Here is a 24,502-nt window from a genome sequence, read left to right as displayed (position 1 = left end):
GGAATGATTTAGAAAAACAATTGTGTTGAAAAACAAACATAAAAATAATTTTAAAAAAATATTTTTTAGGGAGGAGCATTTCTTGTTTCATTTTGAAACAGCTGTGGAATCTTCCCCTACATTCTATACACACATACATTTACAATATTTCTTGTTGACCTCAGAATGTCTTGGAACCATCCCCCAACCCCAGTAATTGTTTTTCCCAGTTTCTGTTCTTGTCCAAGCATTTCACACGCATGGACTGTAATTTAGTACATGTATCATGAGTCTGTTTCACACAATTGTTATACATGTACATGTACAACAGGTTGGGAATATCTGACGTTGGCTTATTATCGGAGCGATAAGTCAGTAGTCAGTGTGATTTCTTTGTTTCTTTGGAAATTTGGTGTCTTCAAGATGTCTGGATTACCCTCCATGTCTTCAAGGGTGGCCTATAATTTTCCCATATCGCTGTGTCCCGAGCTCTCCCAAAATGTTCAGGTAAATTTTTAGGTCAATGTTTGTGTTTTTGTGTTGATATTTTTCTTGTAACGGCTGTATAGGAGTTATGTGCATAAGATTCACACTGTTGATTCGTGTGTTGTACAAATGATTGCTGCAGAGAGAGAAGCAGACAGTTTAAAGACATCCCTCTTTTTTTCACAAAGGTGCCCGAAGAAAATTTATTCTAATCCCGACCGTCCAACGAGTTGGCACTCTGCGTGAATAACAGTTAATTTTCCTTATCTGTTTAAGGACTGAGGGATAATGGAGAAATCATGGCGCTTCTGAATCAAAAGATCTGGAAATTTATTTCTGATCCTTTTTTTTTTTTTTTTTCCTGTCCATGTCCAACCATATTACCGAAAGTCGAGCTAGTGACTCAGGGAAGCAGTATTAATCAGACTGAGATATCTCTGCCCTCCTGGGGAACGACCGGCGCAAACAACACCTACCCAGGGGATTGTCATTTTAAGTAATCTCTGCATTTTGCTAGAAAAAAAGAAAAGAAAAAAAATTCCCCATCGGCGTGGGTAAATAACCGCGGTGAAGCTGTCCCTTTGCATGTGCACGCTCGCCGCCTGTGTAGCAAAGCTTGTCGCTCCCTGTTGCTTCGGTTTCTTGCCCCCCTCCCCCCCCCCCCCTTCCTTCAAACATCTCTCTTCTCTCCGAAATCTGAGCCAACAAACTCGCGGAGGAAGTGAGAAAGATAAAGTGACAGGTATGACAGGGAAAAAATCTTAGAAGAAAATAGGACATCGGACAACTTAATTGTGCAGTTGAAGCATGCCTCGTTTGTTTTTAGGTATCATTATTTACTGGTTTTTTTTTTCCTTTTACATGTTGGTGCATGTGAAGCATAAAGGAATCAGGTTCTAGGAAGGGGGATTTCGGTTGTAGTTGGGTGAAGCGGAGTGGATGTAACGATTGTTAAATCGCCCGTGAGTTGTAGCGCAGTAGGAATATGAGACTGGGGAACAGTGGCCGATTCAGTCAGTCCAAAGGAACACAATGCTTTAATCCAATGCGATTGTCGAGTCAGACGTTTTTTGGGGGAGACGTTGTTAGTTTTTGCGAGGTTTGTTTTTTCGTTTTGGCTACTTTTTGTCTTCTCTGACGTACAGGTGTTTCTGGTGTACACTGTTGATTTAAGCTTGATTGATTGCGGTAATGATCGTTTTTGAGCTGTAGAGTGATCAGTTTTCAGCGGCAGTAGACACAGGCAGGTGATTGGGACGTTGATCTTACTCTGCTCAGCCCGTTGCGAATTGAATCACCATTCCGTCTTATTTGCATTGTGGATTTTGTAATTGGGGTTTGTTAGGTGCGTAATAATAATTTTAAAGTTGAATATTTTTCAGACAAATGCCGTTTATAGCATCAATGATTAGCTTAAGTGTCGCTTCTTTTTTTCGTTTTTGTGTGCTAAAGTTGACACTTCAACCAAATTTTGTAAACACTGACCTTTTTAAAAGCCATGAAGCGAAGATATTTTCCTTAAAGGTAATAGGAGCATTTGATTATAGTATTACCCGGAAACGTACATGCACCTAGGCTATCGATTGTAAGGGAAAATCTTTGCTCAAAGTACCGGTAAATATAGGACGGTACCAAATACCCTATCAAATTATTCTGCCTGAAATTGTATCATTCAGAAGAAAACAATCATTGAAGCCGGTTTTTTACCCCTTGAGACTCTCGGCTGAGGGGTATTGTTTAATTTTTTAAAAAATTTTTTGGCGTTAGCTATGCAACCCAGTTCTTCATTTGCTCAAAATGTAAACGTTATATCCACTCACTGAGCGAAAACTTCAACTAGTTAATGTAGTTGTTGTACGCCCTTCTTAATTAAGATTTTGAGCATTTTGTTGCTTCAAACGGAAAAACATTCACAAAAGCATAGTGGTAGCTATTTTGATACATGCACAAAGTAACCGGTACTTTATGTTACTGAGAGATCCAGGCAGATTTGTAAATCTGACTTTGGGAGTTGAGCCCAATATTATTTCGAAAGAAGGTGATCATGTTTCCACCACATTAATCATCAGGTTCCCCGACAGTGTCAAGTTGAAAGTTTTTTGAAGCTTTTGCAAGTACAAGTAATGTGTCTTCTAACATGACTAAATGTATTGGGTATTGAATCACGCCTTGCCAAGAATTGAGCCCTCTGAGAATGGAAGTCAGTCCCTGAGGCATGCCACTAGTTTCAATTTCTGACGAATTGTTCCCTCTTGTCTTCGCACATTTGTTGTGCTTAGTTTCAGTTTCTGATCCGCAGAACAATGGGAAAACAATGGACAGTTTTGAAAATGTCAGATCTTTTATCAGAAGAGCCACTTTGGGAAGCATTGAAATATTTTCTGTTTTTAATCTATTATTGTGTGTGTAGACTGTTACTTCACTTCCGTTATTAAATTCTTTGGGGAAACTAAAAACATAAATGTAAGCCTTTATTTTTTTTGGGGGGGGGGGCTTAAAGTAAGTCTATTTAAGTTAGACTACTTTTCACAAATTAATTTGTGAGGAAATCTTTCATTGTTGATGGTTCAGGAAATTCCCTACAATGCACGATTCACCATTTTTTTTATAACTGTTCTCTTCCAACTTATTTTGTTTGGGATCTGTTTACTGATTGTTGGAGAACTTTTTTTACAAATTTTCCAAATGAACCAATTTCCAGATTTCATTCTTGGAAAGTTAAGATGTTATTGACTGTGTGAAGAAGATTTACAACCTTTGTGGTTTTACAAAACGTGTCCAAAGTTCTACTCCAGAGTCGGTTATGTTAGAGCTGAGTTTTCTAGGTTCCTGTTTTTTGGGCTCCAAGAAGCCCTATCGCTGAGTTCCCCTAGGACCCCCATGCTAATAGTCTGTCTAGACAGTGGGAGGCAATTAATTGCCAAGGTCAAGGTGTGTCCCCAAGCAGCAGTGTTCTCCAGTGAAGTGTAGTTCATAGCCATTCTGCTCTGGGAAAGGCCAAGGGCCAGGAAGTTCTGAAAGTCATTAAACCTGGGGTTCCCTGAAAAATAACCCCCTAAAATAGTTCCTGCTTTGGGTGTTGAGCTTTCCAAAACTTGTTAGGTGTGCAGTTGGTTCACCTCAAACGGGTCACGTTTTTGAAGGGTGTGCGTGCAGTAGAGGTAATTTCAGAATTTGTTTGTTCCTCATCTTTCTTTCTTCTAAATTGAGGGGCATCATTCATGTCAAGTTTAAGGTACCTGGCTCGCATGATGAGTCTTTTTAAAAGTGCCCAAGGATGTTACAGCAAGATTGACACATCCATTCAGGCTAGTCGTCATTGTTATTCTATTTTGTTTTTACAGCGACATTCACAAGATACCTTTAGTGTTTACATACTTGAATTTGGGTGCGTTATTCCCCCAGAATTCCTTTTCCATTTAGACCAAGTTTTTTCATTTGGGTCGTTTTCGATTTCCGATTGCAGCCGCTAGGTTTTCTCTGTACACTCCTTACTATTAAAAGAAGCAAAACATTTGAATTGCAATGCCTTGGTGTTTTCCCTGAAGTATTATCTTAGTCTAAAGTAATGTTTTTGATTGGTGTTTTTTCTCATACAAACCATTTTATTGCCTGTGTAAAGAAATCTGAATGCGAATCTGATTTCCAAGTTCAGTTGGTTGACTTTCTAGCAAGATTTTCTCGTCTAATATTTACCGGGGAGGGTTTTTAAAAAGTCAGAAATAACAATGACTTCATGATTTGTCACGTGACTCCAAGCTCATTCCCCACTTCTTCCCATTTCGCAAGTTATTTATGAATTCCAAGTCCACAAAGCTGTCATTACTCTTTCCAGAGCCCACCAGCCCCTAGATCATGTTCCTTCAAAGAACCATCAGCCAGTTTTTCTGTTATATTTTTCTTCTTCCTTATTTCTGGCTTGTTTGTCTGGTTCTGTTTTTTCTCTGGCTGGACCGTTGCTTGTACACATGTACCCAAATCCAAAGCAGGTGTTACGGATTACATTGACGCTGCTTATGAATATTCCTGCATACGTGCTGATATGTCTGGGTCTGTGCTACCAGGGGAGGGATTATGTTATGAGGGAGAGGGGGGTAGCATGTCGAAAACGGTGGTATAGCTCCCCTATGACTCGCTAAAGTGGGTCAAGCGGGGAGAGGGGGCGAAAGCAAGTGTTTCCACGACGATTTGGGAACAATTACCTTGGCGCTGTTATGGGTCCGTATGGTGTATTTCTCTCTGGATCTTCTGAATTTTAACTGTGACATTTTTGAAAATGAAAATAAAAGACTTAAAACACTTTTAAAAAGTTTTATCCAGATTTGAGCCAAAAGTAGCAGCAAGCATTTGAGCAATGGCAGCTTGTTATTTAACATTAGGTGTTGAAAAAAAAATATTATGAAAATTTTTTGCATTAAGTCTCAGTCCCCAAAGAGAAAGAAAATGGGTGACTTGAAACCGAGAGGTCCCTTCTTATGTAAACAATAAATTGAGTCTTGGACTTATCCAGTCCTAAAAAATGAAACCGAAACAATTCTTTTTTTATCCCAACAAACTTTGGTTTGGATTTTTTCAGTTACACCTATTCCATTTTCCACATGTTAAAAGTCACTGATTTTTGGAGGGAGCAGTCTGATTGACACAGTGGATGCTGAATTTATGGGGGGCACCTTCTGAGTAAAGTCCAGGAGGAAATGTTTTCATGTTCAGCAGGCTTATGTGCCTGATCCTGGGCTTGCCATGGAGAGGGAGAGGTTCCTGTCCGGCCCAAAACAGCACTAACCCTGGACTCTTGATATTGTTGGCCACCAACTGTGAATGGGATAAATTCTGTCGACTCAGAAAGTAAGAATTGCACAGGGATTGTGTAATATTGCGGGATCCTTGCACTAGGCTCCGAGACCTGACCTATCAGTAGGGGAGTCAAGCCGGGCAATGGTTATTTCCTCACCTTCAAGTTTCACTATGGCCCGGGTTCGATTCCTGCCCTGGTCCTCATGTTGATTGGGTTTCCAGTCCCTACTGGATTTCTGGGTTTCCCCAGAAATTTCTTCTTTGGAAAATGAAAAATAGTAACTCAGTGGATGGGGGACAGGGACGGAGCCTTGTGATTCATTCATAGTTGACGGGGAAGTTTGTTTCTTATTCCATGTATGTACATGTACATGTACCAGGACTGGTGGTGATATTGTTCAAACACCACTCACTCTTTTTTTCTTTACTTCCTTCCCCCCCCCCTTTTTGTTCTTTTGTCAAGTTCCTTTTGTTATTGTAGAAGGTTCAGTGAACTAACAAACTCATGGACAAAAAGTCACCGACCTTTTTCCCCCACAATTTCTACCCTGTGGCCTGAGGCAGATTTGTAGATTGTTAACTTCATGATAAAGAAGGTCCATTAAAAATTGTCACATTTAGAATGATTTGTCGTCGGAAGATTGTGAAATCAAACAGATTAAAGGCACATAGGATCATTTGCTTTTCGTGCATTTAGTTCATTTCCAATAATAACACCACTCAAAATCCAAAGAAGAATGTTCGAAGGCTAACATTGAAGTTTCAGCTCTGCGGATATTACACTTTTCGAGAAAACAGTGAAAATCATGGACAATCCGTTGATCACGAATCATGATGAACTCTTTATTTCCAAAAAGCTGCCAATTGACTGATCATTGGAATCACCTACATTTCTTGATTTCTTCTAAATTTCAGCAAGCCAGACGGAATAATTTCACGTGGTGTTTAGGAAGCGTTTTGCCAATACACTGAAATTAGGTACCGTTTGTGATTAATGCACCTAATCATATATGTCACTATAGTGGTGTACACTGTCCCTCCATGGCATGTATTTTGTGGCATTGCACTACAATGTTGTACAGGGCTTGGCATTAGGATCTATGCAATTTGTATCCATTCATGTACGTGTATAGTAAATTAAGTATTAATTAACAAAAGCATGCAACTTTAATTCACAGAATCCTTCATTGCCGCTGCATTTTATGAATATTTAAAGCAAATATGCGAATCGGTAAGTTGTTTTTTTGCTCAAGTCCATTGTACATGTGTACTCTTCAAATTTAGGCAAGGCTGAATTGCATTTAAAGCTTAAACCTCCCCCTCCCCCCCCCCAAAAAAAAAAGAAGAAAGAGAGAAAGAAATTATTGAAGCCTTAGTAATTTGAAGCCGTGGAAACGGCACCCAAAACCAAGCTTTGGAAATACTAGATCCGTCACGTCAAATCTAAAGGTTTTGTGGATTTTTTGAAAATGGCAGAGCGCTCTGGAAGAGACTCGAGAGCCACTCCTTATGCAGCTCGGCCGAATGGCTTCCCACGCTCGGCTGATCGACAAGGAAGTGAACGGTAATTGTCCGCAAACTGTCAGTCATTATTTCTTAATTTGGATCGGCGGTTTTTGTCCCCTGTATTTTTTTAGAAAAGGGGGGGGGGGGGTTGAGAGTGCACACTTTCAGGTGTTGGAGAATGGAGATCAACGCCGATTCAATAGTTACAGCCCGGTATTATGTTTCTTGACAGAGAAGCATGACGCATGAAAGTTTTTTCCCTTTGCTTTTGTGGATTTTTCGGCTTTGTTGATCGGAACACCGTTTGGCGTTAGTTTTGAATGTCATATTGCAGTGTAATGGTAGTTTCTTTTTGTGCAGCGTCTTACACCCTTGGGGCTGTTTCGTTCCAAGTGTTGATCGCTTTGTAGGAATTGTGAGAGGAAACCAGTGGCAAGTAGTATATCCAGGCACTTTAGTGTGTTAGAAAAAAATAAGGTATTGTCATCGCTTTTACAATAGGAAACTCGTGAGATTTCCGCGGGCACTCTCATGACGCATGTCGAAAGTATTTGTAATATTTAACTCACAAAAGGTTTGATTTATTTGTGTGGACAATTATGACTTTTCAAAGGTTTTACAAGACTTGTAGTTATTTTTTACTTTTTATATTTTTGGAACAAGCGAATTGTAAATTTTGTGGCTCTCATTTGCAACCTATGGTAACCCAACAAAATGAGTCACAAGCTTACGGGATATTGTTTTAGTGATAGGCCTTATTTCTCCTTAGGGGCATGTAGAACTCAATTATTTCAATAAACAAAAGACATTTCAAAACTGCTCCCCACTTCCTTGCAGACTGATTCAGCTTACACCATGAAACGGGAAAAAAAACCCTAAACAAAAGTGATGTTACCGGTAAATCGTTTGCCAAACAGAATTTGTGTGAGTTTTTTTCTTTCCATCCCAACTTGCCACTTTTTCTCACAACAACTCTCCATAGGATTCAAGCAAACCTAAAATATGCCAACTTGTACTTCTTAAAGTTTTGAGTTACATTTGTAATTGTTACAAGTGCTTTGGCTTGGTTAAACAGTCCCCGAGGATTTCGTGTTCTCTTTTGTGTTTGCAAGGATTGCCCCCATTTTGCCTTCTTTTCTCTCTATTGTTACCCCTTCTGACCCTGCCTGTACCAATCGTTTGTTTTGTCTCGGGATAACTGTCAGTCAGATTGCTCTCCAAAGAATTCCTGTCGATCCAATGGTCCGAATTTGCATGTTGTCTAAACAGTTGCAAAATAGAACCACAGCCCTTCTCTCCCCCTCTTAAATTACCCCAAGGGGCTCCAGACCACAAAATCCTTTGGTCAGGGGCTTCAATTGTTGTTTGAGTACCGTTTCACTATTTCAGGATTTTTGGGTTTAAAAGAAACAGTATAATTTTAAAATCACAACGAAACTGATGCGGGATTTGCTTTTTTCAAAAGGGGTATTTGAATGGACGAGCAGATGGACCTCACACTGGGGATTCACCCACCTCAAAGATCTTTGCCTTTGTAACTAGCCTAAAATTCCAGTCAAGTACATCAGGACATTTGTTGAGCGGAATATCAGAATAAATTTTTCAACTCAAGAGATATACTTTAAAAAAATGGTTGGAATTTACTTGGTGATATACGTGCATGTTCTTGGATGATACATCACATCGAGTCTTGCATTTTCTTTCTTTGTAACCTTCATTGCAACACTGCGTTGCTGTTTGGGAAATTTCCTATTTTTTTGCGTAAATGCAACAAGAAAAGAGCCAATAAATGTCAGTTTCATTGTGGACGGTTCTTTGAATTCTTTGTCAAAATATTAAAATTGACATGAACAATTTTATTTCAGGAGCACAATTTTCTGCCAAAAAAATTTCCCTATAAGACAAATTGCCTTTGTCATCAACGTGTAAGACAAAGCGACATGAATCTTTTCCCTTTTTTTCAACAGCGTTCCCTTGATGAAATGCACATTATTTATGACCATAGCGTCCTCTTTTAGGATTGTAAATAATGGCCAGTTACAGTGTACGTGCACTCCCTCGTAAAACAAAAAATAAAATACAACCCCCCAAAAATTGAGTTTTGAAGGAATGTGACGAAAGAAGAGTGAAAAATGTGAGTCATAACAGCGCGCAGACCATAAAGAATGTTCGGCTGGTGGGAATGCGGACGGTGGGATACAGTTACTAAGCCCTGGTCTGTAGATGGTTGAGGTGTGGGGGAGAAAAGGCTGTATGGACTAGTCCACGAGACAAACACGGAGCTGGCAAGTAGTTGTTGCCTGAACAGACCGGCTTGGTGCAGTAGATAGAGGGTCCGTAGGCAGTGGAGAAGGTAAGACAGACAAGATTTTTTGTTGGAGTGCCGGTGTTTGGAAAAAGTTGTTGTGTCTAAGGTATTGTGTTTGGGGAGGGGTTGTTTTACATTTAGGAGTCCTTTTGTGTTAAGGGTTCGGTTTTAGGCAACTGGATAGATGGTGTAGTGGTGAATCCGCCTTGAAGCTCTGGAGTTGTCTCATTGTTACAACTTACAAAGGAATTTGTTTCTTACACTGCACTTCGTTATTTGCAGCTTTCGTATGTTTTCTGTCGTAAGTTTGTATTCTTCTACATGTAGTTGATGCATAGTGAATTACGACATTGCAGGTACATGTACATGTAAGAGGTAATGTGTATACACTGTACAACATGCATGTGACTTTGGCACTCGTGAACTGATACGCGTAATGTCTAAGCACCTTCTTACCATCTTGCGCAGGCAGAGTCTATGTTATTGGTCGTCCTCTGAGCTGGTTAACTTCAGCTTAACAATCCTGCATTGGGGCAAAAGCAGTGAAAGATGCATCGTAGGTTTTGAAAGATGAAAAAACAACATTCTAGCATCTGATGTTTTCAAATTGCCAGTGCATAGGTTGAAATGTATCTTTGTGATGCCATTCGTCTGATTACATTCTGGCATGAGTTATTCAAAGAGACACCTCAACAATTTCTGCCTTTGCTTGTAGGCTGCGTGGGAGGGAAGTTTTTCTTTGGGTGAGATTGGCCGAGGGTCTGAGCTTATTAGCCACTGTAATATTTCTTGGAATTCTTTTTGCCAGAGGCATCCAGACATTTAGCAATTAACCTGCTGTGTCACAGTTAGATATCAATCCACCTGTTTCAATGGAGGGGCACATAACTGGTTCTGAACCGGCAGGTTCTGAACCGGCAGATTTCTTTAGTTTACTTTTTAAAAAGGAAGAAGTATTCTATTAGCCATTTTTATTAGACGGTTTGTTTGTAGCTTTGTTTGTTATTTTAATAGTTACCGTATCTGTCTTGAACTTAGTAACAATTGAAACTTACATTCCTCTAAGAGTAAGAATCATTATTATACTATAATTACCAGTACAGACTGCAACAAAATTATATTTTGAATTTAGAATAGAGAGAACTGATTTTTTTTTCAACCCAGAAGTTTAGAAATCAACTGGTTTTGTTCCATTACTCACCATCCAATTCATTACTCCGTTTGAACCTTTCATGAGTGACGTCTCTCCCAGCCAAATTACAGACCCTACAAATCAATTATTTTCTGATTTAGACAAATAGAAATGGAAATGGTTTGTGCCATCCCACTCGCTAAGTGCGAGCCTTCCCGCTCCCTGAGTGGAGCCTCCCTTTCCATTACTAACAAAGGACTTTTATATTGAATTTTCTCCACAATCAGTCTGGCAGCCAATAAGTAGGTTAATGCAACCTAATGACATTACGTCTGTACACAGTCTCTCTTCCCCCAAGTGTGATAATCCAATGTAAGCTGATCAGTAAGGGATTGTTAGTGTGAACAAGGATATTTGGAAGAGAAAAAAAAATTAAATGTACTTTCGTCTGAGGATTGTCAGGTCAAGGTGTGAATAGTGAACTGTCAACTGCTCTTTCGTTGTCATTGTTTAGTGAGATTGGTTCTTTTTGTGGAACTGTTAACTGTTTTTTGGTGTTGTGAATGCCTGAAAGGATTGTGTTAATGGTAGGCAGAGGTTGGAGAAAATGTTGAATATCAGGGGGAGATTGTAAAGATTTTTCCTGATTTGAGGAGTGTTTTGTCACGATTTTTATAGCATCCCTTTTGAAATCTGGCATTCCGGAGGTCTTACTATAAAGATATTTTTACCGTTAAAAGTTGATAAAAGAAATTTGTATTTTAAGGGATGCCTTGATAGGCGAATACATACAAACGTATACCACAGACCCTACATCGCTCTGGGGTCCTGTGAACCCTAAGATCTTCTGCCGATCATTTCGTGGAATTTTTGTTTCTCCTGATCTCACCCCTGGAATATCGTGGTTTATGAGAGGTTTAGCTCTTAAGAATGGTTATACCTGCTATATTCTTGGGTTTTAGACTCATGAACAAACTGATGGATTTTTTTTTATCCCCTTCTAACTTTTGTAGACATGGTTACATTTCAGATACTGGTCTCACAGCTCTCTCTTCTGATTTGTATTATGCTGTGACATTTTGCTGTACCTTTCTTTGATGATTTTTTTGCAAAGGTCATAACAAAAGGTCATGTCGTGCTGGTAGTTCCAAATACTAGATACTAGATAGTTAATGGTAACGGTAGCTGTGCATAAAGTGACCTACGCTGTTTGTTTATTGCATAATGTGTCAAGAAAGGAATCTTTTTTCCTACTAAAAATCATGTACATTTGTACATCTTGGGTTCAGTAACCTTGCAGAGGCTGTATTTTTATGTTTTACCAAGAGCATAAGGTTTTCTGTACACACTCAAACTACGGGGTGAGAAAAACACTGTACAGATCTCGGAAAAAGGTCTCCATTTGCCAAAGCTGAATGTAAATCCGTCACTAGCCAATAAGGCTTGTCGTAGGGACGGACAGTGCCCAACAGGCACAGTTGTAAATTCATGTTTCGTTTCATATTTCGCAGCGGCCCATTAACGCCTCACAGGGCCCCGCTAATACTGCATCTGTTCCTGGGCGTGATTGATGGCCGACTGTCAACTATCCCACCTCATGTCCAAGTTCAAGTATGGGAAAAAGTCGAGCAATGCTCCCTTTATCAATCCGATGGCGGTACCCAGTCAGTGTCCAGTTACAAATGCCTGGCTAAGCAGGATTGATCATAGTGGCTTAGTGCTCATACTTAGCATAGTTGACATTATTAAAGTAGAGTGTCTCAACGATCTGCCATATATCGCACGCTGTTTCATTTAGCATTACTCGAAGTTGGCAAAGTGCCAAATATGACTTCTAAGGAAACTTACACAAAAAAGCTAAAATGCATAAAACTGCCCTTTCTGTAATTTGCAATTCTCGGGGAAAACAAAACAAGGTAAGCCTGGTAATGTTGGTCCCAAAGTGCACAGCATTCTATTCAGTTGATTCACACTGGCCATTCACTGGAAGTCTTGACATGCATCTGATCAACACAATGGGTCAGATTTAGCCCCTTTTTTGCGTTATGGGGTAATCCTATATGAAAGCACTGCCCAGCTGTCTTTTCCAATCTACCACCAGTCATAGTTTCACTTGACAGTCAGTCAATGAGTCAGTCAGTGAGATACATCACAAGGTACAAAGAGAACTCTAGGTTGGATCTCTGGCCCCAGCAGGAAAAAAAACTTTTTCAGAAACAGATTTTGCTGTGGTAAGAGCGGCAAATGCTGCATTTGGTGATCAGTGATCCCCATTTTATTGCCCGGAACCGTCATTAAGACTGGCAGCATAATCGCGCAATTACCAAGCACGGATCGGTGACCGCAGGGGCGACTTCTCTGGGCTTAATTCACTCCACATGTTCCGGCCGGGTTGCTACTTTCACCGCCGATGTCTTATCAAATGTACAGTGCGTATTGGGAGTGGGATCTGGTCATGCACCATTGGTTGCAAGTGTTTTTCATTTTTTTATTTTTTTTTTCAATGAATTAATCGTGAGGGCTTAATAGAGCAGTTGTGATGGATGGCGAGTTGGGTTTATTTCCACACCTAGCACACGGTGACAGAATGTCTGAGCGGTCATCTTCTGTGTATTGTGGGGGGGGGGGATTATTCTGAGGGGTTTTGTGACCCCATTTGTCAGCATATCAATTGGCTGAATTTTGTTGATTATACCGTTCCATATTTGACCGGGATTTCGGTGCGATTTCTTTTTCTTTTCTTGATCATTTATTCAATACTTGGCAGTGCGGAGGCGAACGCAGTAATAGTTTGATTGCCGAAGAGTTGGCTGCAGATGTGATAGTCAAGATTAATACAATGTGTCTTTGCAATTTAAAAAAACAAACAGTGTAACTACTTTGGAATAAGGTCAACTTTTTAATCTCTGTGTGTCTTTATTAATGTATTAACTTGCTCTCTATTTTATTTCGAATGGGCCGATTGTGCAGATAGTCTCTGCAATGATTGATGAGATGAAAATACAGAAATTAATCACAGAACTTGACAAATAACATCAAATGTCTGATTGTACATGTACATTTTTCGGGAAATATCAATACCTAAGAAATTGTTTAAATTGAAAACTGATATTTAGACAAATATACATGTAGGTTGTTTTGACTGATGCAGAAGCGCTGATATGCACTGTATGTGTGTTCATGTATCATTACTGTATTATACATTATTTAACAATCCGTGTATAAATACATTCATCATGACCAATATTCAGGGCCAATGTATGCAAGCAATTCACCTCCCCAAACCCCAATAGACCCGGCCCCACGGGTGAGCCAGTCCCAGCTACATGCTTGCCTGCCTAATGCGGGCGTTCACACACCACCAAACCTGCATCCCAACTATCTAGGTCAATGTGGCGCTGGCATGCATGATGTAGCCAGGCGTGGAGTGACGTTGAAGCTAGCTGCTGCGCTGGTGCTGGACTCCGATCCGTCAATGCACCGCAGCCTAGGCAGCTCCCTGGTCACACGTGAATGGAGATGGAGCTTTTGCATTTATAGAAAGGGAGGGGGGAGCAGAAAAGCATTTGAATGCTTTAGTCTAGTCTGCCTTTTTAGTTGGTACTCCGTGCTTGGTCCTTAGGGGCATAAAGGGAACGGGTCTGTCTACATGTGCATAAACTGTCCATTAGTGGGAGGACCGAAGCGTTAGGGTATGCATTGCATGTGAGGCTAGTAGGAATGGGGTTGGGAGACACGTGCAGTGCGTACAGAACCACGACACCAGCGGAGTTCACATTTCATGACGCACCCTGTAGTTGCAAGGTAATATTTGTCTAATGCATGGAATATTTGTGATTGGAAAATTCTGAATGTGGAATGAAACTTTGTTTGCTGAGTTCGGTGTTTTGAAAATCTGTGGGAGGCACCTTGATGTGGTTTAACTGCTGATGGGCAATTCTGTGTTTTGTGGGTGTTTACATTAACCTGGAAATCTGCGGACTTCTTCATTCCAACTAGTCTTTCTGTTGCTCAAGATTTCACAAGAATATTCTTAAAGGCACTAGGAACATTTGCAATTACCAGGAATCACACCGATTTGATAAGAAAATCCTCGCTCAAAGTGAAGATAGGACTGGCACCGAATACCCTGTGAAATGATTCTGCCTGGAATGGTATCATTCGGAAGAAAACAATCATTGAAGGCGGTTTAATAATGGACGTGTGTTAGCAACGGAATCGAGTTACGACACCCCAAAATTTGTGCAATTGTATCCACTGAGCTGAAACTTCAACAAGCTAGTTGTTTATGCACCCTTCTTAAGATTTTGAGCAATTTTTTTTTGCTTCAAAAAAAAATACAATGCACAAGAGCAAATGATCCTACATGTATGTATGCATGTACCTTTAATCTTCCAATCCATTCTATCACTTAATGATGCAAGACGGCATGCACAGGCCCCAAAAAAGGGTTTCAGGAATTACTGAAAGGCTACATGACCAATTTTGCAGTGAAGCCCTACTTCAGACAATTAGTAATTTGAACAGACGTTGTCTAGTGAAATGCCTACTCCCTAAAAATAAAAGTCATGTGCAGATATCCAATTGCGTTTGCATGAATGAAAAAGCAGTCGCAACTGAAAAAGCAACTGCAACAAAAATATCAGCGTTTCCTTCCTGATTCAAGGGAAACAAAGCCTACTCCGTTAACCATGTGACTTGTCGGAGCAGTCGGATTTCGTCATAACGTTTTTTGGGCACTGTCCACCGTGGCGTGTATTCTGAAATAGAGCTGAGCAGTTGAATGACCGGCGTTGCTGATCAGAACAGCGAAAAAGGTAAAAGGTCGAGATCAGATGGATGGGAAATGTTTGTGACAGTAGTTCATTTTTGCAGATTTCACCGATTTTCTTTTTCTTTTAAAGGCATATAGGATCACTTGCTTTTCATGCATTTTGTTCGTTTCCAATTATAACACCACTCAAAATCGGCTGAAGAATGTTCAAAGGCTAACCTGTTGAAGTTTCAGCTCAGTGGATATTACACTTTTCGAGAAGTTAGTGAAAAACCATGCACAACCTTTTGATCACGAAACACGATTCCATCCACAGCACTCTATATTTCCCAAATCAGTCACTTGACTGATTGCTGGAAATCACCAATGCAATCTTTAATCCAAGTAAGCTTTTTGGTAATAATTTGGGTGGTTACTTTTGTGATGAATGCAAATGATCCTATATGCCTTTCAGTTTCAATCAGAAATGGATCGAGTCCAAAACCAAGCACTGAAATTTCCCTAAAAGGAAAAACACATTTGTCAGCATAACACATTTTTTTCTCAAATCCCTTCCGTGAATCGACCAACAGTTGACGGCGCAAGATGTTTCCACTTTCTTCCCCCCTCGCATTGAAAGCGTTTTTCAGCCCGGGCTGCAATCGATATCTTTATCAGATTTGCGGAATGGCTGCCACGTGATGTGCTGCGCCTGTTACAATCGTTACAATCGCTAAACAGGGTCGCGGAGGTTTGCCCAGATTGATATAATGCCACTCATTCATCTGGTCAGGCCGAACTAATAAAATCACATTACCAGTCCGCGGTGGCGAGCTTGCACAAACGCTGACATTTTGCCATCTGACTCTTTTTTTTTTATCCAGTAATACTTAAACAAAAAAAATCGAAAGCATCTGGTTTGATTGAGATAACATGTGTCTGTTTCGGGTAGTGCGCAATGCGGTGGTTTATGAAGGGCGCCCTCTGTTGTTCTTTATTCGCCATTCATGGGAGTGTTTAGCACAATGGTGGCAATAGTGATTCCGTTTTTTGTTGGATATTGAACTGCTGAAACAGAAAGTAGCACCTTGCGGAAATTCAGCGGAGTACCAGTCAAGTAAAAGCATGTGACATTTGTGGCTTGTGTCCTGTTTTTCGCTAAATTAAACTTTGATTGTTCTTGCTCTATTGCTGAGTAGGACCACATTTGGCTGGGATACAATTTGTTAGGGTTCATTGAAGGCAAATACTGTTTTGCTCAGAGTGTGAGAACAAATTGTTTAAAACTGAATGGTATTGATCAAGAAATTTAAATACATTTTGAGTTGGTTGTTGGTTCAAATTGGTTTGTACACCTGACAAAGTGATGATGTTGTTTTACTGGTTTAAACTTTATATTCTGCTCTGGACGTTTTTATGGTGAAAAAAATATTGTTATGCAAGAAGCAGAAGATATACTAGCAATAAAGACACTTTGGATTTATAATTTGTTAGTTAATTTCATTCAAATAAAATTCAGTTTTCTGCTTTCACATCAAGCATTTTTTTTGGGAGGGGGGGTTGGGTGGGGATGTCATGTCAGCTTCCATTCTCTGCCATTTCCAGTCATTCTAAGGGAATACCAATTGCTTACACACCGTTAGTCATCTTTGGTAAATATACAGTGCTCAACTGCACACACACCCAGGCACGGGCATGCATAACCTAGGTTATCTACGCTTAATTCCCGTCAATAATTTAGTCTGGGTCCAACGTTCGATTAATTCAGATCCACATTATCCCCCAAAACCCAACGGACAAAACTGGACGAAACAGTCTGCATCGCCCACCACACACACACATAACGACAACGTCATAACCCAGACAGAATTGGGTTGTTGATTGGTTGTCGGATCCCAAACCTCTTTCTCCCCCACCCCTTGGGGGGTGGCCAAGGGGAACCAATTGCGGCCACTCTCACACCCCGTTCCCATTCTCAGGTGACAAAATTGGAGAGAGAGGAGCCAATTTCCCCACCAGTGGGGGGGGGGGGGTCCTGAAAAAAGTGGGTTAAGGAAATGTATTCTTTGCAAGCCTGTTTGTCATGTTTCAACCATTGTCAGGCCGAAGGGGAAAAAAATGTAGAAACTGCAGAAAAGATGTGAGTCTGGCTTATGTTGTTGTTTTTTCAAACATGTTTAGGTTGCTTACATGCACGTGGGTGTTTTCCATTATTTAAAGGCACCACATGAGGTGTGGAGTCGTAGGTCAGACAGAATCTGACACATGGCGGAACTTGGAATTGTTTATGATGAATTCCGAATTTCTGGGCACTCGCACTTGGATATGTTTATGTAAACACTTTCTTGTCATGTCCTGCTGTTTTTGTATTTTGGAATGTTGTAGGAGTGCTGCTTGGGTGCAGGGCTACAACGGGGTTAATGTATGGAGGCTTAAATGACAATCCTCCGTGAAGTTTAGCTCGGCGGGTGTTTTTGTTGCTTTGGTAGAGGTGATTGGCTAAAGAATGCTGTAGGTTTTTGTTTCATGTTGTCTAGCTTAGGTGCACATGTATGTAGACCGTTTGGAGGAGGTGAGAAGACCACATGCTGAAACTGCTACATGTGTGAAGACCTCATTGTGTACTGGTTGTGAAATGTCTAGAAATTATCTGGAAAGTTCAAAAACATTTACGTAAAAAATAGTTATTATAGGAGGCAGTTTCAGGAGTTTTCCCGAAATAATAATATGCTGAATTTTATGTTGATGACTTCCTGAGGTAATGTCCTATCACTCTTCAAATTAAACTGTACCTTTTGACAAATACTGAAGATGTACAAGCTTCTAAAGTACCGGTATATATATGGACGGAAAAGTGTAGTGCACACACTACACTCCTTCGGGAGTCACACGTGTCGTATACATGGCATTGCAGGTAGCTGCCAGAGTAAATGACATGCCCTTCTATTTATTAATTGTCTAATTTGGCTGTCACATTACTTGTTTGTTTAAGAACGGACACACGAATGGAACGAAATCGGAGATCAATACCCACGCTTAATTTGATCAAGTGAGTCTGGAGACAGACTGGGCCCTGACCAGACTACCGAGCAGCGGTGTGCGCTTACCACTCTATAATATTGTGTTTCCAGTGACGCTCAAATCTTTAAGAAAGAAAAAAAAATAAGGGCTTGAGAAATGTATCCAATGATAGGGATCGTTATATGTATGCAAATGCCTCTGCCTAGCCGGAGGGAAGTCAGTGGGTAGGATTGCAAAGAAGTAGTCTGGAGCCCCAGCCAACCTGTTAGTGACGTGGCCAGTCTTTATAATACCGGCTCAGGAGCTGTTAAATGTTCATTCCAAATCAACAACTTATTCTGCCTGTGACAATAAGGTACCTTGCAGTGCAGAAAACTAACAAACCCTACCCACTTTTTGGGGGGTTCATAAGGAGGGTTTGGGTTTATTTGGTGAGTCCTCAAAGAAGGCTGATGTGTTGTTCACCGGTGCGCCCGTCTGAAAAACTACTTGAAATCAAATTAAGTCGCCGGTATCCAATTCCTGCATAGTAAGTGCCAGTTATTGTGGGCTCGCAGCTGAGCCCCCGCAGGGTTCGTAACGAGCGCTGCCGCAGCTCTCTCTCGCTCTCGCTTCTCTTTGCCCAACTTCGTCTTCCTCCATTTCAAGTGGTGATAAAACGCAGTGGCCGCTGCCACCCTTTGGAATTGAGCAGGCTGTCAAGCTCCTGACTCGATTTCTCGTGTGGGATATTTTGTGACAGCCGGGGGCGATATGTTCTTTCCTGTCTCGTCACGAGCGAAAAGCGACCCAACTAGTTTTTTTTTTTTTTCCTTTCGTTCTTTCTCTCCCACTGTCTCTCTCTCTTTCTGTCTGAGACTCTTCTTTTTTTTTTCGCTCGGCCGATGTTCATCAGCATGAAGAGGTTCCGGTCAGTCACCTCGCATGAGCCGGCAAAAACAGATACTTTTTTACTATTTTTATTTGCCCCCCCCCCCCCCCTCAATCTCAGAGGAAAATTATGCCAAATGTTTATTAACGAAATTGGAATTGGCAGCAGGGTTACTAATGAGGTTTTGCCAGAAGCCGCATTAGGCCGAGCGTTGTCATTGTGTGAATGGCAGGATTTGCAGCATGACTTCTTGTAACAAAATAAATTGCGGTGGGATCACGCGTCTGTAATTGAGATCTGTTTTTCCGAGATGTGTTTTTAAGGTATCGTGTTTGCTGCAGGTATTTTGGGAGATTACGCTTACGAGCGGATACGCCAACTTGTTAAAATTGCCGTTGATTCAGAGCTGATAATTTGATGTGGTACTTTTTCAAGGCAATTTAGTTACACTTTTAGTTCCAATCGTATAAAAAAATTGTTATTCTCCATTGCAGTTTTAATAACGGGAGTTTGTTTTTGTTTTTTGCTTTTTAAAAGAATGGGAGAGTATTTTCAGAAAATGGTTGTTTGTCGCTGTCCAATTTCCTACACATTATGTTTGGTCGACTCCAACATTTTGGGAATTGATTCCAATTCCAATTCCATCCAGGAATTACAATTCCATGCAGAATCAATTCCAATTTTCCTCGGCAAAAATAGTGTTTGAAAAAGTTTAGCTAAAGAGTTTGCATGAATAGTGATTAATATCAAATTAGAAATTGTTAAGACCTGTTCATGCAATCTCTCTGTAGCAGCATGATTATCTACCTGGAGAAAGTTGTTTTGAATATATATGTTTTAGCACACGATTTGAGACAAATACAGCGACTTTTACATGATACACACACAAAAAGGAACACCCTCACAGCGCCATATACTTGACTGTTGCTCATTTTAAATAAAAGCTACATTTGTTCGACTTATTGAACCAACAAGCATGCATTTTAATTTCCCCACAATCTCTCAGAAACGATTCCATCATTCAACCCTACTACAGCAAATTGATTCCTCGTAAAGGTGGAATCACGATTGTGATTCTAATTGATTCCAGCATGGAATTGCCCAAACCTAATGCATATGTGGGGACATGCCAAACCAGCAATTCTAATGATTTTCGATGACAGTGGTTTTGAGTGATGCATCACTTAGTAACACGAAAAAGTCATTCGATACCCAAATTCTCCCTTAGGAAAGGGCACCAGAATTGTGCGGTCTGTATGTATCGCCCAAAGTAAGCCACAAGATTACAAAAAAGTGGATATGACTTTCCAGGAATTAGTCACTGCACTTCTCACTGTGAATCAGAGTATAAATATCATAAAAAAGAAATTGTCCGTTGAATCACTACCCTCTCGTAAAAACTTCCTAATAACAATACTCGCTTGATCCTATGAATTGTAAATCATTCCTCCCCCCCCCCCCCCAAAAAAGAAAAGTTGCAAGACTTTGATAAATTTATCGCCTCTTTGCCAGATGACAGAAATCACGTTGTGCTGGCGCTGGGCATTACAACTGAACCTAAACGTTCCGCCCTGACTTTTGTAATTTGCAGAGTACTCTAAGAGAAGGAGGGGGGAAAAAAGCATCGTAAATTGTTCAGATTATTTTTTTCTTTTTTGTTTTGTTTTTCTTTCTTTTTTTCTGGGATGTTGTTTGATATTGTCGTGGGCCTAGTGATTAGGAAGGTGATTTATCGCGGGTGGAGTGCGTTGTTCATTGTAAATAAACAGTTAGGGATTATGCTCGGACTTTATTCTGCCATAACAGAACAGAACACAGCCTGCTGGTACATGTGTTCCTGCATTGTCTGCTCGCTAAAGATGACATTAAAATTTGCTGTGCAGGGCAAGATTTATTTTTAAAAATGGGTTTACTTCTATCTAAGATTGTCAGGTCCTCTCCTGATTAAAGCAAGCATATCAAAGTTGGTCTCTGAGTGCACAAGATTTTATTCAGTTAATCCAGAAAGGCTATAGTCACTGGAGTTCTTGGGTACTCCTGTATGATAGCACTGCCCAGCTCACAACAGACTGTCAGTCAGTCAGTCAGTCAGTCATTGAAGTGGGTACAAAGAAGACACAAGGTTAGCCCTCTGGGACCAGCAAAAAGTCCTTACAGACTCATTTCATGGATCCGATTGTGTAGGCAGTATTTTTTAATGCAAACAACAGAAAAATCTTGTTTATTGAAGCAGTTGAGTAACTTTATAGCATTCGAACATTTACAAAATGATTCTAAAAAAAGTGATATTTGAATCGTAGCAACAGGAAAATTACACCAATAACCTTAGATTCAAGTCTGTTTATGCCCCAAAATGGTGTCGGTGAAGTGTCGTCATTCCTCAAAAATATGGCCCATTCCAGTATGGAAGTTTCATCATTTTCCCGCTTGTTTCTTTCAGGTACCATATGCAGATTTTACTCGGATCAGCTGATTTCCTCATTTTTCATTTCACACCGATGCCATTAAAACTTGAAAAACACTGTATTCTGAAGTCTCCTGAAGCTTGAAACTTCCTCCGTTTTTTGTGGTAACTTCTCAGTTTCATGCCTGTTATTTGCTTGCTTTTGCAGGGCCGCTGCACGCGTGAAGACTGTAAGTACCTACACCCGCCGCCCCACTTGAAGACCCAACTGGAGATCAGCGGCAAGAACAGCATCGCAGCCCAGAAGATGCTGCAGAATTTGCACAACCACCAGCTGCAGTTGCAGGCCGCTGCCGCCGCCAGCATGCAGCTGCACCAGCCTGGCGCCACCATCTTGCCTACGCACCACCAGGCGCTCAACTCACTGGTAAGCAGACACAACCATCTTCTGTTTTTCTTTTTAGTTGGCATTTCTCAAAGCTGGGATGTACATGTAGTTTTATAGATATGCTAAAACCCCAAGTGGCTGAGAACCTTTCAGAAGCATTACTGGCCTTGTTTTGAATTTTGTTCAACAAAAAGTTCCATTTATATTTGGTTTTTCCTGCAGCTGGGCCGCAATTTCATGTAGCAACTATTTGTGTATGTTCCAGTATTGGCCGGTAACCAGTCACAAGCAAGTCCTTGCAGTGATTAGACTGGTTACCGACTTTCTGTTCAACAAAACAATTTTTTTAAAGCAAATTCTGTGTTAGCAGTTCCATCAAAGCAACCCAAAACTTGCAACTAGCTAGCCACTTTGCATGACCAAAAGAAGAATGCTAGATAAAGCTGGGTCTGTTTTTGTGCATAACCACATTAATTAATTTTGAGATTTGATAAATCAGTTCCGTAATTGGTGGCTGTTACAATAGTGTGGAGCCTTGCTGAATTAGTAGGAAGCAGGAAGCTAATTCATTTTCATTGCAATAACGCAACCGTGTGCATGAGTAATATGTGTGATACAGTCCAAAAAGATGCACTTTCTATTTGTGTTTTATTCTAATAACTCTATTCCATCTCCTTTGTTCTATTGCTACGTTGCTAGCGCCAAGTTTTATTGTGCCACAAAGCAGAAGAATTTGCCACGCAAATATATATGGATAGCCCAAAAAAATAGTGCTGAGCAGTATGAATGTATAAATCATCATGTGACATTTTCAGAAGGTCGTAAGCTGTTCCTTATTTGTTCTTTTGTAAGCAGGTGTAAGAAATAAGCCCCCTGCATTAGTACAGCATGTTTTTGTTGCTAATAAAGTATTGTGTGGGTTGTTGCCGCAATGCTTTTGGTTGCTTTGTGTTTTTTTGCTTTGGAAAAAAATCAGCTTTTTTGCTTACAATATATAAATCATATTTATAAGCACATTGTAGTAAACAAGTTTCCATTTTGGAGGTGAAAACTTCATTAGATTAAAAAAAATTTAAATAAAGGTAGTTATCGCACTCACAATGCTAAAAAAAAAGGCTGCATGTACTGTACACAGTTTGTGCTTTCTCCATTTTAATATATAGTTTTAAATTGTGATTTTTAATTTGTTTTAATTCGGTCCTGCTACCTTTTTGTTCTAGTGTAAGTGCACTTGTATGCTTTGTGAGCTTGAAACAACATATTACCATCGCCCTGTATTCCTGGCACAGTTTTTGTTTGCGTGAGGCAAAATATACTGCACTGACCCATTTCCACTTCATTTCTTATACGCGCTGTTTCTTTCTTTTTTGGGGGGAGGGGGTGGGGAGTTCTGAATCATCCCAATTCCTAAAGAAGAAATGTCATTGTAGTCTTCACTGGGCCCATTCTTGATTTGCTACTTGTGTGTTTCAGTTTCCGCATCAAGCATTAGTTAATAAATACATAAAGACCTTAAGCATGCATTGGCTATTTGGGGGCTTTTTTCAACATTTTCAATCTCTACATTTGTACTTGAGGCCTAAAATCTAAAAAAAAAAATTACCGCACGTGTCTTCTTAGACTGAATAATGGGGTTAATTACCAGTATAAGGAAAATGGGAGGTACAGGTACCGGTAGTCCATTTTTGAGAAACTTATTTTGCGGTAAATGCTTTCAAACTCGTGGGGAACAAAATTGTTAAAGCATCACAGAGAGTCTTGGAGAACCGCATTTTGATGTCGGCGGTACAGTTAAGTTGCATGTGTGTGTGCTGAAACAAAACGCAACATGAGTCAAATGGCTGGGACCATGAGTGAAAAATGACAGACTTTCCAAGCATAATATTGCCGTCGCCCCATGTTCATGGGAGCACCCACCACCATGTTGATCTTTGCTTTGTACGAAGTTTGACTAACACTACTGCAGTTACTGATTCTTCTGCCATCTTGGTCATGTTCCCTGTAGCAATACTTCAAATTCTCTTTGAAGTGTATTTCAGGCACCAGCCTTTTTTAGTAAGGGGGGAGGGGGGAAGGGAGGGTGGGGAAGTCATGGAAGTAACAAAGCCCCCAATAATGGCCACTGCATGACCACCTGTCTGCCCATTTCAATCAATCTCCCGATTTGTTTGTTGAATTTGACACCAAGCAACCCTCTATCTTTGGCATAGGAGTTGGTTGGCTGTCCGTCATACCCGTACGACATGGGACGATACAACACCAGCTGCACTAGATGCTTACAGACAGAGGTAGGAAACCACACCCACCACTACCACCCACACACCATGGCAGTTCCACAGTGACTCGCATTACATTTTGTCCACATATTTTCATCATTCGGCTACTTTCGTATAATCTGTTTGGTACAGCTTTTTGGCTAAAATTTTACCCTTGTTCAATTTTGTTTACATCCATGTGGACAAAACAATGTGAATGACACTATGGAACTGCCCTACTGTAGCCTAGTCCAAACACAACTAACATGGCTACCCATAAACCACCCCAGCTCCTCCCCCCCCCCCCACCACCTTCTCCTAAATCACCCTCCCACCCCTACACCCCCAAAAAGTTTACTAACTTACAGTTGCAAAAATTGCTTAAGCTTTGTTATGTAGCACTTACTAAACAATGCGACTAAATGATATTATGAAGTGGTTGTAACCTAAGCTGCCGTTTTCAGTAGAATGAAATGTAAATATAATATTTTTTTGAACTCAGAACAATTTGAAGAAATATGTCGGGGCAGTGCTCTGACCTGGTTCTTTGCAATTTCAAAGTACGGTAGTAGACAAGCCAACTGCACAAAACCAAATAGCTTTTC

At 40.4% G+C, this 24,502-nt stretch overlaps 1 protein-coding gene across 9 annotated transcripts in view; it reads left to right on the top strand.

Moving 5' to 3' along the window:
• The first annotated feature begins 278 nt into the window (after window positions 1-278).
• LOC119723351 (muscleblind-like protein 1) overlaps window positions 279-24,502 on the top strand; it is a 56,455-nt gene continuing 32,231 nt past the window's right edge. For 4 of the 9 annotated variants that reach the window (XM_038193949.1, XM_038193944.1, XM_038193942.1 and 1 more), the window contains exons 1-3: window positions 281-486; window positions 21,463-21,681; window positions 23,853-23,930. In XM_038193949.1, coding sequence (XP_038049877.1) covers window positions 403-486; window positions 21,463-21,681; window positions 23,853-23,930 — 381 coding nt within the window. In that variant the 5' untranslated portion in view covers window positions 281-402. Of the gene's footprint in view, window positions 487-8,947; window positions 9,119-21,462; window positions 21,682-23,852; window positions 23,931-24,502 lie in introns of those variants that run through there. The other 5 variants (XM_038193947.1, XM_038193943.1, XM_038193946.1 and 2 more) reach the window with 4 other exon arrangements.

This window comes from Patiria miniata, unplaced genomic scaffold, assembly GCF_015706575.1.
Source record: "Patiria miniata isolate m_02_andy unplaced genomic scaffold, ASM1570657v1 HiC_scaffold_17, whole genome shotgun sequence".
In the NCBI taxonomy this organism is placed as follows: Eukaryota; Metazoa; Echinodermata; class Asteroidea; order Valvatida; family Asterinidae; genus Patiria; species Patiria miniata.
This window is presented reverse-complemented; position numbering and strand designations above follow the sequence as displayed.